Consider the following 13,828-nt stretch of genomic DNA (forward strand, 5'->3'; position numbering starts at 1 on the left):
TCAGTGTGGGTTGAAAGTATGCTGACAGGACTAGACTTTTTGACAAGTAGAATTCATAAATACTGTAGGTAGGCATGTTGAGGTAAGTTATTTTGATTGCTACAGCAGCAGCAATTTTATGTGTTCACAGTCACAAAGCGCTATAACCGTTCAATAGGCCTAGTCTACGTGGCTTGTTAAAGAGGTTTGGATGGCTAATAGCAACAAAAGTGGATATGGTCGTTATTACAACTAAATTATAAAAAGCCAATACACTTTGCCAGCCCCCCTGTGATATTTCTGTCATTATTTTAGGTACTTAAGTAAGGTAAGCTGGTTATTTAACAAAATAAAATCTGTCAGCTATCACTTTTCAAGGGAGTTATTTAGCAATAATGGCCTGACTTTTTGCAGTAATCTTGACTGTACATTATCCTTCTTATTTACCCTGTTAAAAAAAAAAAAACAGCATATGCTGGTAGGTAGGTTTTGATGCTGGTTTAAGCTAGTCCTTTGCTGGTTTATGCTGGTTCTTGACCAGCAACATGACCAGCTAAGGACCAGCATAAACCAGCATCAAAACCTACCTAAAAAGCATCCCAGCATCAAAACATACCAGCATATGCTGTTTTTTTCACCAGGGTAAAGCCTAAGCCAAATAGAGTTTTACATTTAATTCATTCCATCTGATACATTTATCCTCATTGTATGGACCAGTGTACTGTGCTCGCCTTCTAATTAGCTTCATCTTGACTAATGATGCACAGTCCGATTCATTTCCGCGAACCGGTTCTTTTTGGCTTAATGAACCGGTTCAAAAAGCCGAGTCATCGGTTCCTGATGTCGTCATCAACGATGTCACTATGCATTTCTTTCAAACAACTCAGTGTAATAGCGAGTAAACGAGTAAACCAGTCTTAACTTCTTGTTTATTGTCCTTATAAACTGCTTTATTTAAAATCGAAAAAATACATATTTTAATTTGCACGCACAATAAGCCATAGTAAAATTCATTTGTTTCCATGCTTTTATAAAAACGAAGGCCTATTTTTGTTGGAAGCTTAGATTTCGCATAAGGCTCGTTGTACAATGTCAGCAACTCACCCGTCAGGATCTTCGGTAATCATCGGCAAACTTCGACAGTTCGTTGAACCAGTTCTTATTTTCGGATGTGCTACTTCGACTGTGCGTCTTGCGTCATCAACCCGAACTAAAGTTCGATTCGGTTCGATTTTCTGAACCGGCTCAACCGGTTACTTCCTGAGAACCGACTCAAAAGAATGATTCGTTCAAGAATCGAACATCACTAGTCTTGATGCGCATGCGCGCTCCGACGCACCTTCATAGAAGTTTGCGAAGTTAAACGTAGATTCGCTCAGGATATGCAAAATGGAAATACTTGTGTCAATTTCAGACATTTACAGGCAAGTATACAGCCATAAGATGTAATTTGTGTTCTGAGGAAAACGTGTCTCAAATGCGTAAACAACACACATGAGGAGGGCCAGTCACGCAGGTGTATGGTTTAGTTTGACGCGCTTGATATAAAGTGCATCTAATGTTTAAGACAACGTGGATAGTGCATAGTTTTACAAGCAGCACACTTTGTGTCCTCTGTGTTCGCAATATTATTGTATATCGATATAAACGGGATTGTCGCTTGAGTTTAAAATAAGAAATCAGTCAGAAATTCGGCATGTGCTGTGATTTAACAAAACTATGTTTGTGTGTCGAACCGAAAAATACGCGTACCTTTAAACCCCTACTCAGAATAACATAATTTGTTTTTATTTACTTCAAATTCAGTAAATTCCTCTTTCATTCCAATTCCAATTCTATTTCAGCTTCATGTTGGATGTGGACAGTTAAAATCAAATTGCAACTTAAAAGGAAGCAAGTTCTTAAATTCAGAATTTAGTTTGATTGCAAACACTGTTATAATAATGCAAAATAATAATGCTTGCAAGACTGACAAAAAATTCATGTAAAGTGGAAAATCCCTTAAAATTATATTTTAGGCTATTTTTACTCATATGCCCATTTTGACAAATGACTTGAGGAACACTTTCTGAATGCTGATGAATTCTAAAACAGACATGCTCTTTGATTGAGCAATCTAACAGAAAGAAAATAGTTCCTTCAGCACAAATCCTGGGGCTTACATGAACACAGATCCATCTTAAAACTGAGGTTGAGCCCCCACTGTACTCAGTACATCAGACTTAAAGGACAGTGGGTGAAAATGCTGGAGGAAGGAAGCCCCAGCTAAGCTGTCTGGGCGATAAAGATGATTTCTGCTCACGGCTTTGAGCGAGCACAGATAGCTGTAATCCTCTTTTAGAGGTGAGGTTCATTCATCTTCACTTAGTTTATTGTTATGGAGTTGTCTGTCAGACACACAAGGCATATTATTAGGAGTCTACGTTTATAGATGTGCCAGGTGCTTTAATAGATATGCAAGGCATTTAAGGTTAGAATATAAAGCGCCTTGCAAACACTGGCCTGGTGTAGTGTGATTTTTGAACATACTATTTTGTCTCAGCATCTGGTGCTGTTTGTGCTTGTAGTATTTAAAGTATACACTAAAATTAGATTAGATTCAAAGCAGTTTTGTTTACATTGACAATGTAAACAAATTCAGTGACATTTTGGAAAAGTCAAGCAAATTGCAAAATGGATGAAAACCCCACAGACACAGAACGGGTTCAGTTATTCTGTTTTAAGCAGGAAAGTACTGTTGTGCAGTTTCATCATAATGTGTGCACTGTGCATCACTGAATAACAAAGCACGCTTCAGAAATCGAGAAAGAGGCATTGACGTGCTGTTCTATGAGGAATAAGATCCTGCCAAATAAAATCGCTTAGGGCTGCTTCAGTATGTTTGCAACCAGCTAGCAGCTATTTCTTGAAAGGTCAACCAAATACATGTGCGGAATGCATGTGAGCAAAGATGCTGATACATATTTTATTAAAACATCCTTGAAAAATCCTGCTTTCTAGCACCATTAAAATTCTGAAAGCATGAATATAAATATTTTTCTGCCATTTTTGTTGCTTGTATTGATCAAAACACTTAACATTTGCAGAGCCAGTGCACTTTAACAAATAGCATTGTTTAAAAAAATATTTGAAGCAGATGTACTGATAATGATAAGCATCTGTTTTGGAGAGAAAGGGAATGCAGTGTGTAAAATCTGGTTAAGCACTTTGCGGTGCTCCACATATAACGTGCTCTCTTTGTCAGGCTCTTGAAAAAGCGTTTGAAGAGCCTGTTGGCAGGCTCTTGTCAGGAAACGCTCAGGTAACTGCAACAACTGCCCACTTGTTATTGATCTGGGTGAATAGAGTGATACAGCTCAAGTTCAATAACTGCTCAGATGCTGTACTGATATGGAGATATGGCGGGTTATGTAATGCACCAGATAGCACAACAAATGGATTTTTATAAAAGTCCTCCGAGTATGAAATATGTCATACAGCAGCTTCAACCGTTGAGCTGTTTTATTCGTGCATAACAATATGAAGATTTATTTAGCCAGAAGTAGTACTCAGAAAACCAGTGCATTAACAGCAACAACAACAAATAACAGAGATAAAATGGGAAATAGATAAACATATCATAAAATTAAGTTCTATTAAATGTAAATTTAAGATTAGCACACTAGAAAAACTCTTGTGTATTATCCAGGGGTTACAAAAATGTTTTATTTGCTATGTATCCTGTTTCAGGTGCATCGTGGCTCGTAAAGACCCTGTATATAAAAAGCCAATTTCACAGGCAGAAAGAAAAAAATAACATTTTCAGTAAATTTACAACCTTTCAGAAAGTGATACAGAAGCAATTTGGTTCTTCGATATTGGTCGACATAAAAGTCCTCTCAGCATTCCTTTGAGCAAAAGTAATGCGTCTAGGTTTTATGTTGGCTTATTTCTCATTCATTACATCCAGCTCTGTGCCAAAATGTAGTTATAACGTCAGTGAGATAAATTACCTATCTATTTAGCATAAAAAACAACCTTATAATGACCAGAAGGAGTCTGGGACTTGTAGCCTTTGCTGTATACACAGTCTAAACACAATGTTATTAATGTGTAAATGTCTTGCAGCTGCAAACGTGTCCCTGTTAATTCACAAAAACAAGTTGGCATAATGTAAAGAATGTAATACAAATTTAATGTTTTCCTAAACACTTGATTGTCTTGTGTATCATTAGCAGCCACTGACTTTAAAACCAATAAACAAAACATCACATGGAGGCAAAAATGAAATATTTAAAATGAATACTTGTAAATTGTTTCTTCAGTGGTCTGTTCAACCATTCACTCAGGCCATATAACCATTATCACAAACCAATAAAAGAGAAGCATGGAAACCTACAAATTTTAAAGCAATTGTTCACCCAAGAATGAAACTTTGCTGAAAATGTACTCACCCTCAGGTCACCCAAGATGTTTATCCAAGATTACATTACTTGCTCACCAATGGATCCTCTATAGTGAATGGGTGCTGTCAGAATGAGAGTCTAATCAGCTGATAAAAACATCACAATAATCCACAAACTCCAGTCCAAAAAATTATGTTTTTGAATTGCGTGAAGTTTGTGTAAAAAGATGTGTTCTTACTGAAAACATTGAACACTTATTTCATAGATACATTGTCTTTCAATAATTCAAGCACCTCTTCAGGAATATTGCTATTTTGAAGGGTTTTCCAGGCCTTAAATTTCAAAAGGTCAAATTCAAGCAATTCAAGCACTTTAAGGACCTTGTACGAACCTGTGTCTGAATCAAGAGAGAAATATGCACAGATAAACACTGTTTACAAGTGGAAACAGTCCAAAACGCTTCAGTGGATTTTGATGCAAGAGGACATTAATTGATGGACTGGAGTGGTCTGGATTACTTGTGGATTATTGTGATGTTTTTATCAGCTGTTCTTATCAGACTCTCATTCTGACGACACCCATTCACTACAGAAGATTCACTGTTGATGTAATGCTATTTCTCCAAATGTGCTTTGATGAAGAATCAAACTCATATACATCTTGGACACTCTGAGGGTGAGTAAATTTTCAGCAGATTTTCATTTTTGTATGAACTATTCCTGGATGCTCTATATGTGAAATACCAGGCTATTTGATATGATCCGCCAGCCAGGCAGAGAGTTTGGCTTTGCATGTGGCATTAGATCAGAGCAACCCCAGGACAATTTTAAATGTTTAGAAGTCAGCCCCCCCTCGGCTTGTAAATATCAGTGCGATCACCAACCCCTGACAGCTGACCAGAGAGATAAAGATAATGTATTCCGTATGAGAGTCACCTTGCTCATCAAGCCAACTCACGCCAAGTCAGCTCCATCATATTAAATGCGCCAACTGACTACTTATCACATGTATTCTGCTATAAAAAGAGAGTAGAAGTATGTACTCTGAAATGAATGTGATTTATATGGCGGTAGCTCATATGATGGAGCATGTCTGCCTTTAAAGTCGAGGACACAAGGGTGAAATTCAGCTTTATGTGTCCCTCTAAGGAGGTAGTCACAGTGCACAAAACCATTGATCCAGTCAGTGCAGCTTTCAGTGGGATTTACTCTGTAATTAAAACTTTTACGAGATCATAACGTTTTATCAGGTGCTTAATATTCATTCTCAACTTTATGGTTTTGCAACTCTTGTTAAGAGATGAAGTGGACAATAGGACGTGGAGATATTAAAAATATCATAATGGTCATGCTTTGTTTTTGTTATGCAAATCTCAGTTGACGGGGGTTAATATAACCAGTCGTTCAAAGCAATGCATAATTACTGAGTTTTTTTTTAAACAGCCTTCTCTATGGCATATATTACAAACAAGTAATCAAAATGCAAGGCTCTACTGTATGTCCCTACGGCAGCTAGACTTTTTAAACAGTGTTGTGGACTGGTTAAATGTCAGCCGTGGATTTGTTCCATGAAGGACAACAAAATAAAGGGTTTAGATTGTTTGCTGTGAGTCAGAGGGATTATTCAGATGCAGCACAATGGCTTGTAATCTACCGGTCTGCAGGGAAAGCAGCTCAAAATTTACATTATCAAGGCTCTATGAAGAGACCAGATCCCCACAAAGTCCTGTGCATCCAAAAGAATAAATAAATAAATAAAAACAGCAAAGTTTGTGCAAATGGTAATCTGCCCCTTTGGAAAACTCTGGCTTTCAATCCACTTATTTACGGAGTTTAGCTCTAATGGTTTCAATTTTAGCTCTCACAAGTGTGAAGGAAGATATACACAGAATGACTAATGTCCAACTGGGAGAAAAAAGTGTTTTTATTACTTCTGCACAATGTATAATTCACGCATACAGAAAACGGCATCAAACATTGGTGACAGTCATTGGCAGAGCTTGTTTTTGTGAGTGCAAACTTCATAAATTAAATCAAGGCATTAAAAAGCATAACATTGTGAAAGTAACAGTGTCAGATTTTGCAGTGAAACCATGTATCACTAGCATTGTTAAAAAAAAGGCTGTAAATGTGTTTCTTTCAATATGACACAAACAGCATTCATATTACAAAATAATTTCTGCAGAGGAAATTGATGGAAAATGGCACAAAAATGTGCATGGTATATTTATTAAGTTTGCTCAAGCTAACCGCTTTTCTGGATAATATTACAAATTTATATTAGAAAGCAACACCTGTTTAATTTGTCATGGGTGAACTAACTGAAGAAAAATCCATTATATGTCCAACACATATTTCAGGAATATGCACACAAATGATAGACGGACAATTCACCAAAAATATAAATTCTGTCATTATTTATCATTCCCAACCTGTGAAATGTTCTTTATAGTCCTGAACATGAAGACATTGTGAAAATGTTTCAAAAGTGTTTTGTTTATTGGGTCCAACAACATTCACTACATGTGAATTACAAAAATTCATACAGTTTTAGAATGATATGAGGAAAGTCAGTGATGACAGAATTAAATTTTGAGGCGAGTAAACAGCTATTAGAGATAAGAATGTTTTATAAACACCACAGTTTGAAATGCACATGTCTGCGACTCTTGCTGCACCGCAAACAAATTTTCTCCAACCTGACCTGTCAGTCAGTGTAACTCTGCTGAGCCTCAGTCTTGACGGTTCAATTGAAGGGAAACTAAAAGATAAAGTCACAGATGGACACAGCAGCTTTTGCAGGTGTTAGTTAAGTTCCCCCTGTCGCCCGCATAGATCAAATCATCATATCAAACTGACAGAAGCGCACATTGCTCGGTCCCAGCTCAACTCCGGTCTTCCTCTTTCCCACAGGTTGGCTTTGAGCAGTTTCTCTAGGATGAGCTCCAACTGCTCTGATGAGTTTTTCCAGGCCACAAACCATGCGGAACAGACCTTTCGAAAGATGGAGACCTATCTTCAGCACAAGCAGCTGTGTGATGTACTTTTGATAGCTGGAGATCACAAGATCCCCGCACACAGGTGAGTCTCCGTCAAGTCGAGTCTTCTTACTTTCAAACGTCCTACTTTCACTGCAAAGACAGACAGATCAACAGGGCAAAAGGGAACGCTGCTTAAAATGCAGTGCAGTACTCTGAAATCAACTGAAAAGAGACTGAATTCACATTCATCATTCTTTAGACAAAATCAAACCGTTAGCTACTTAAAAGTAAATGCTAGCAAAGCTTTCATTTATCTCTTAATTAACAGTAGTGGTTTACTTAATAATAATTATCCAAAAGTATGACTTTCTTTTACAGAACATGAAAGGAGATATTTTGAAAATGCAATAAATGTGGACTGGAACTTTCAAGTTGCATTAATGCTGCACAAATGCCATAAAAGTGTTGGTTATGATTCATGTGCTCTTATATAGTCTTCTGAAGTCATGTTTTTGTGTGAGAAACTGAACAAAATTGTTCACCTAAAAAAAAAAAGCAGCGATTACTGGGGTTCAAGTGCCTTAAGCACATATGAAAACAGATATTATTTAGTAAGCCACCAAATCAATGATCTAAAAAAGCGTTTTTTCCAAATCCAAGAAATTTGCCATAGAAGTATTATTTTTCTGTAATATTTATGACTGTTATAGTGCCAGCTGTGGTCTGATTTTCTTAAAACTTTGCCTGCTTGTTTAGAATCACCCTTTGCATGTGCTCACCAGGTTCTGTGAAGTTTGGAGTTTTCCTTTATGCTTTGTAAGATTTTGGGTAAAGTTGGACAGGCCCATTTTCTAAACGACCCTGTTATAGCTTCCCAAAGAGTAAATTTCGCGTATGTGCGAAAAACCGTGCAATGTACAGTCGTTTACGATCTTGAAAAATGTGGTATCGCCCACCAGTGGCCGATTTCTTTTAAATTTCTCACAGGCCTTTGGGGCCATGTTTCATCCCAATCAGCCTCCGTTAACCGTGTCTGATAGGTGCTCAAAATTTGGCCCCCTGCCCCTTTCGAACGTTTTGTCGTCACTTTATGACAGTGAGTTGAAAGTTCAACTCTTTTTTTGAGAATTATTAATATTTACTGTACAGAGAATCTTTCTGCATGGGTTTGGTTCCACTAGGGCAAAAGACTAGTTCGCAAAAGTTTTTTGAAAAATCCAAAATACCTAAAAATTTTGCCAGGCTCAAGATCAAATCTAAGGCATGCATTTTGTCCTGCGTGGACCAAGGATTCCAATAAGACACTTGAGCCTGCAACTGACAATTTAGGAGTTATGAGTGATTTCGTACTTTTGTTCGCTGTAGCGCCCCCGTCAGGCCGATTGGGGTGAGCCTTGGACATGTTGTAGGCAGTGTGAGTACTACCATCCCTCCAAGTTTCAAGTCTCTACGACTTATGGTTTGGTCTGCACAATCAGTTTTACGTAGAGATTGCTGATCCTTGGCCATTCTAACGATTACAATAGGGTTTCAGTGCTACAAGCTTGAACCCCTAATCATCATTTACTCACCCTGAGGTTGTTTCACACCTTTAAGACTTTCAGTGTTTCTTTGTGTTTCTTCAAAACAAAATGAAGCCTCATTAGTTCTTGTGAATCAGCCTAGAATAGTTGAGCTTCTGTTTACAATGATTAAATTCATACTGGATTAGATCTTTTTGTGTTTTTTATATATGAAAGTTTTCGTTGAGTGGACTTTCACTGTTTATAGATAAAAAGAATGAAAGATTTTCAGTGAATAATGATTTTCAGTCTATATCTCATAATAGTATGGCTTCAGAAAACTAGAAATATAGCACACATGGACCATGTTCATTTAATTTTTTGGTGCTTTTGCATTCTTTTTGAAGCTTGAAAGATCAAGGCCAGTTCATTGAAATTTAATGGAAGAGGGGATGAGCACATTGTTCAAAAATCAAAAAAAGTCTTTGGGTTTAGAGGAAAATTACGGGAAAAAAGCTAACAGAATTTTCTTTTTGTATGTAACTGTTCATTTAAGGACAGATATGCAAATGGTAACATCAAGAAGTGTCAAAACTGTGCTGCACGCTGTATTTCAAACTACGGAGCATGTTGAACTTTCTTCAAGGACTCTAAAACAGTGTTTATTTAAAGAAATCTCTTGGCCGCTGAGTGTTTTGATGCTATTCTGTTGAAAAATTCTCTGTAGCCAAATCTCGACTGCGTGTCCCAGTTTGACACTGAGCTCAATCAACATCATCCCAGAGCTGCATGAAACAACCTGGTGAAAATAGCTGCGCTGAGATAAATCTTTTTGTGGGGAGGAATTTTCTACGAAGACGGCTCTCGAGAAGTTGTTTGAGGTGATCTTGAAGTATATAAACCGTTTGCACGATTTTTTGCAGACTTGTCCTGAGCGCAGTTTCAGACTATTTTGCTGCCATGTTCACCAATGATGTGAGGGAGGCAAAACAAGAGGAAATTAAAATGGAGGGTGTGGATCCTGAGGCGTTGCGAGCACTGGTTCATTTTGCATATACTGGTGAGTATCTTGCAAACTATTTAAATATGCTGTACACAGCAGAAGTGTCTCTCCCCTCAGTTTTTGTCAATGCTGGTGGGCAAAACACTAATTTACAAACCCAAACTAACTGTTTAACATTCTTCAGTCTACACAGGTTAAAAATACCGTTTTGTTCCTCAAAAAGTTTCTTGCATATTTCACTCTTTTCTCCAAATGTACAGGAGTCCTGGAGCTAAAAGAGGAGACAATTGAAAGTCTTTTAGCTGCCGCTTGTCTCCTCCAGCTCTCACAAGTTATTCAGGTCTGCTGTAACTTTCTGATGAAACAACTGCACCCATCCAACTGCCTGGGGATCCGTTCGTTTGCTGATGCTCAGGGATGCATGGATCTCTTGAACGTCGCTCACAACTACACTATGGTAGGAACACGGAAGTTATTTTATAAATGAACTAATCAGCGCTATCATTTGTAGACCTTTCACAGTAGTTTTCAACGTAATAATAGTAGAATTGCATTGAATTAAATGATGTCTGTATATTGCAATTTGTAAACTGATGTTGCATCGTTGTGTTGTAGAATCCTAATGATTATCCGTATCTGCATTACAGTAATCTCTTGTATATTTACAGATTAACTAGTGTAATGTCTACAGTGCTACGCTGGCGATGTTCCCAGCATGCACTCTGGCATGAATAAATGATGTGGTGGCTTTGTTATACTATTTGCTGGTTTATATTGCTGTTGCTATTGTTGTTTTGGCTGTCTCTTTTGACTTACTTTGTAACGTTCAGAGGCATTTAAAATGATGCTTGTTGATTGTCAGTCTCATTGGGTTGTAGTGTGTTGTTATCTAATACTAAAGGTTCACAGAGATAACAACCAGTCTGGGAATATTCATAGTATGAGATATCAACACTTGGCATACAAAACCCAATTGTGCTGACATAACAAGCATCATTTTTACCAAAATGGTAAGCACGCTCCCACCTTAATTATAATGATGTATTATAATGAATTATTTCTTTTGTAACTTGTAATATTTCCACATACAGTATAGGTAAATATACGTAATATAATGTAAATGGCAATTATAATTTACCTAGAATATTCTCTATTTCTTTGGCTGGAAGAAAATATAATAAAATTAAATGGCAACTTCAAAAAAATAAATAAATTAATTAAAAAATAAATAAATAAAAATAAGATTTTTATTATCTTAAAATATATTACAATATTTATTTGTTTAATTTTTTTAAATTAAAATTTTCTGTAATGGTAAATATGTCCTATCCTGCTCTGATTTCCCAGAAAAAACAGTCTTGAACACAGTGTACTATTACTACTATTAAAGTAATATATTACTTGCCATCATGTCTTCCGAAGCCTATATGATTTACTTTCTTCTGTGCAACATGAAAGGAGACATTTATAGCAAAGATTCAAGCTGTTCTTTTCTATACAAAGAAAGTAAATCTTGATCAGAACTGTCAAGCAAGATTTTCAATGCAAGATTTTGAGTAAATCAAAGACTAAAATATATATGTGACCCTGGCCCACAAAACCAGTTGTATGTAGCACTGATATATTTGTAGCAATAGCCAACAATACAGGGTCAAAATGATCTTTTATGCCAAAAATCATTAGGATATTAAGTAAAGATCATGTTCCATGAAGATATTTTGTAAATTTCCTACTGTAAATATATCAAGACTTATGTTCTGATTAGTAATATTCATTGCTAAGAACTTCATTTGGACAACTTTAAAGGAGATTTTCTTTTTAAATGTTTTTTTGCACCCTCAGATTCCAGATTTTCAAATAGTTGTATCTCATCCAAATATTGTCCTGTCCTAACCAGTGTTGGGCATGTTACTTAAAGAAGTAATTAGTTATAGTTACTACTTACTTCTCACAATTAGTAACTGAGTTATGTTGTAAAAGTAACTAAATTCCTGCGAAAGAAACTATTGTGTTACTTTAAAAAAAATGTTCAAATATGTCAAATAACTTGGATGCCCCCAATATTAAATATGTTAAATGAATGAAATTTAAATGAATTCATTTTTTAGTATACTCACCAGATATATAAAAGCTTAATGGCACAGTTTTTTTTTGTTAAATATCTGAGTGTACACTTCAGTCAGTGAAGCATTATAATATGACATTATGATAATTTAACAATCTTTAGTAATTAGAACTTTAGAATAACCATGTATGAATGCACATTTGTCATAAAATGATACTGAAAAGATAACAAAACTACTACGAATTCTACTACTAATAACAATATTAAATGCACTAAGGATTATTGAGCTGCTGGGTTCATGAATATTAATCATGTTGTCTGCGTTTGCTAGAACTGATTTGCTGAAATCAAAATGGGGACAATAATAGGTGAGCGCCAGCCAATGAGATTACTGTTTGCGCTTTAGGTCCGCCTACTACCGGAGAAAAGAAACTCGTTTTCGAAGAATATTGTTTACATGTAGCGTGGCAATTCTGCATGGTATATAAGACTCTCTCGCTCTGTATCTTTCTTTGCGTGCGTGTGAGACAAAGCGACGGCTAGTCGTGTGCCTTCACACTAGAGGTTAGGATTCGTCAAATACGGGTACGCTGCACATCCATTCAGATGAACTGAAAAATAAAATTATAATAATATTATAATAAATTATAGTAACGCCGCATTTTATTGTCAGTAACAGCGTTGTAACGGGGGAAACAGTAATTCGTTTGATTATTTGATACTGAAATAATAACGCAGTTAGTAACGCCGTTCATTTATAATGTTGTTATTCCCATCAATGGTCCTAACAAACCATACATCAATGGAAAGCTTATTTTTCAGCATTCAGATGATGTATAAATCTCAATTTAAAAAAATTGACCCTTATGCCTGGTTTTGTGGTTCTGGGTCACATATAGGTTTTTATGGTGCTTAGAATGTATGCTTTTAGAAACCTGTTTGTTTGTTTGAAGCTTGACCACTCTTTGTTCATTTACTTTCATTGAAATAAGCAGCGTGAACATTCTCCATAACATCTCCTTTTGTGTTCTATCAACTATACTAAATTCTATACTAAGGGTTTTAAACAATATTACATTAGTAAATCATTTTATAGTGATCATTAAAAATAATAACAATCAACCATTCCTGCATATTAAAAAAGCAGATACCACAGGTTTTAAAGCCTAGTCGGACATAAAGAATTCCAAGCATAAAATGACTTGATTTGACATTTTGTATCTCAGCATGCGGTCAGTTTAAAGGCTTGCGCCAAGCTCTTTGATGTGTGAGAAATATAGCGAATACAGCTGCGGTTAAATAATGGCAATACATTAAGTATTCTCAGGAGCCCAAGGATCCACAGAACACATTTGCTTGATGGGCATTTCTCTGCCCAAGTGCGGAAACAACTTAGGAAGATAGCCGTTATCTCCTGAAGGACATCTGCACGGGCTGTTTACAAAGGGCTTTCCAGAGCAGAGAGGTTAATCTAATCAGAGGACACAAGCAGGAAAATTTCCTGTTTGGTCGCTTCGGTAATGAACGCAGCGCTAACAGAACTTCCTGGTTGGCTCACCGTGGCGTTCAGATTAAAAACGTCTATTTTGATAAGCTTGTTTTTCCTAGTTTCTGTCTCATCCTAACGTTAGTTTTCTTCTTTCGTGAGAAGCTGCAGACTTGCATGAGTTAATGTCTTAGTTCAACATGTCTATGGCCTGTAGGGTGCTGTAAGTCTAGGTGTTTTCTTTTATATGTAAGAGGCATATGAGATAATGCTTAGATAAATGACTGACAACACAAACACTGCTCTAGGTCATATTTCCTCTCATGAATACATTAGATTTGGCACAACCCATTAAATTCTCACATCCTCCCTTACAGTTTAATCCATTTAGGTCTTACGGATCCTTGTGCATCTCTCACTAATATTGC

General features: G+C 36.5%; 1 protein-coding gene across 4 annotated transcripts in view; it reads left to right on the forward strand.

The window, feature by feature from the left end:
* klhl4 (kelch-like family member 4) overlaps positions 1 to 13,828 on the forward strand; it is a 45,013-nt gene that overhangs the window by 11,465 nt on the left and 19,720 nt on the right. For 3 of the 4 annotated variants that reach the window (XM_051127801.1, XM_051127804.1, XM_051127802.1), the window contains 3 exons: positions 7,277 to 7,444; positions 9,770 to 9,906; positions 10,110 to 10,306. In XM_051127801.1, coding sequence (XP_050983758.1) covers positions 7,277 to 7,444; positions 9,770 to 9,906; positions 10,110 to 10,306 — 502 coding nt within the window. Of the gene's footprint in view, positions 1 to 1,290; positions 1,404 to 7,276; positions 7,445 to 9,769; positions 9,907 to 10,109; positions 10,307 to 13,828 lie in introns of those variants that run through there. The other variant, XM_051127803.1, reaches the window with a different exon arrangement.

The sequence above is a fragment of the Labeo rohita genome, chromosome 14 (genome assembly GCF_022985175.1).
Source record: "Labeo rohita strain BAU-BD-2019 chromosome 14, IGBB_LRoh.1.0, whole genome shotgun sequence".
NCBI lineage: Eukaryota > Metazoa > Chordata > Actinopteri > Cypriniformes > Cyprinidae > Labeo > Labeo rohita.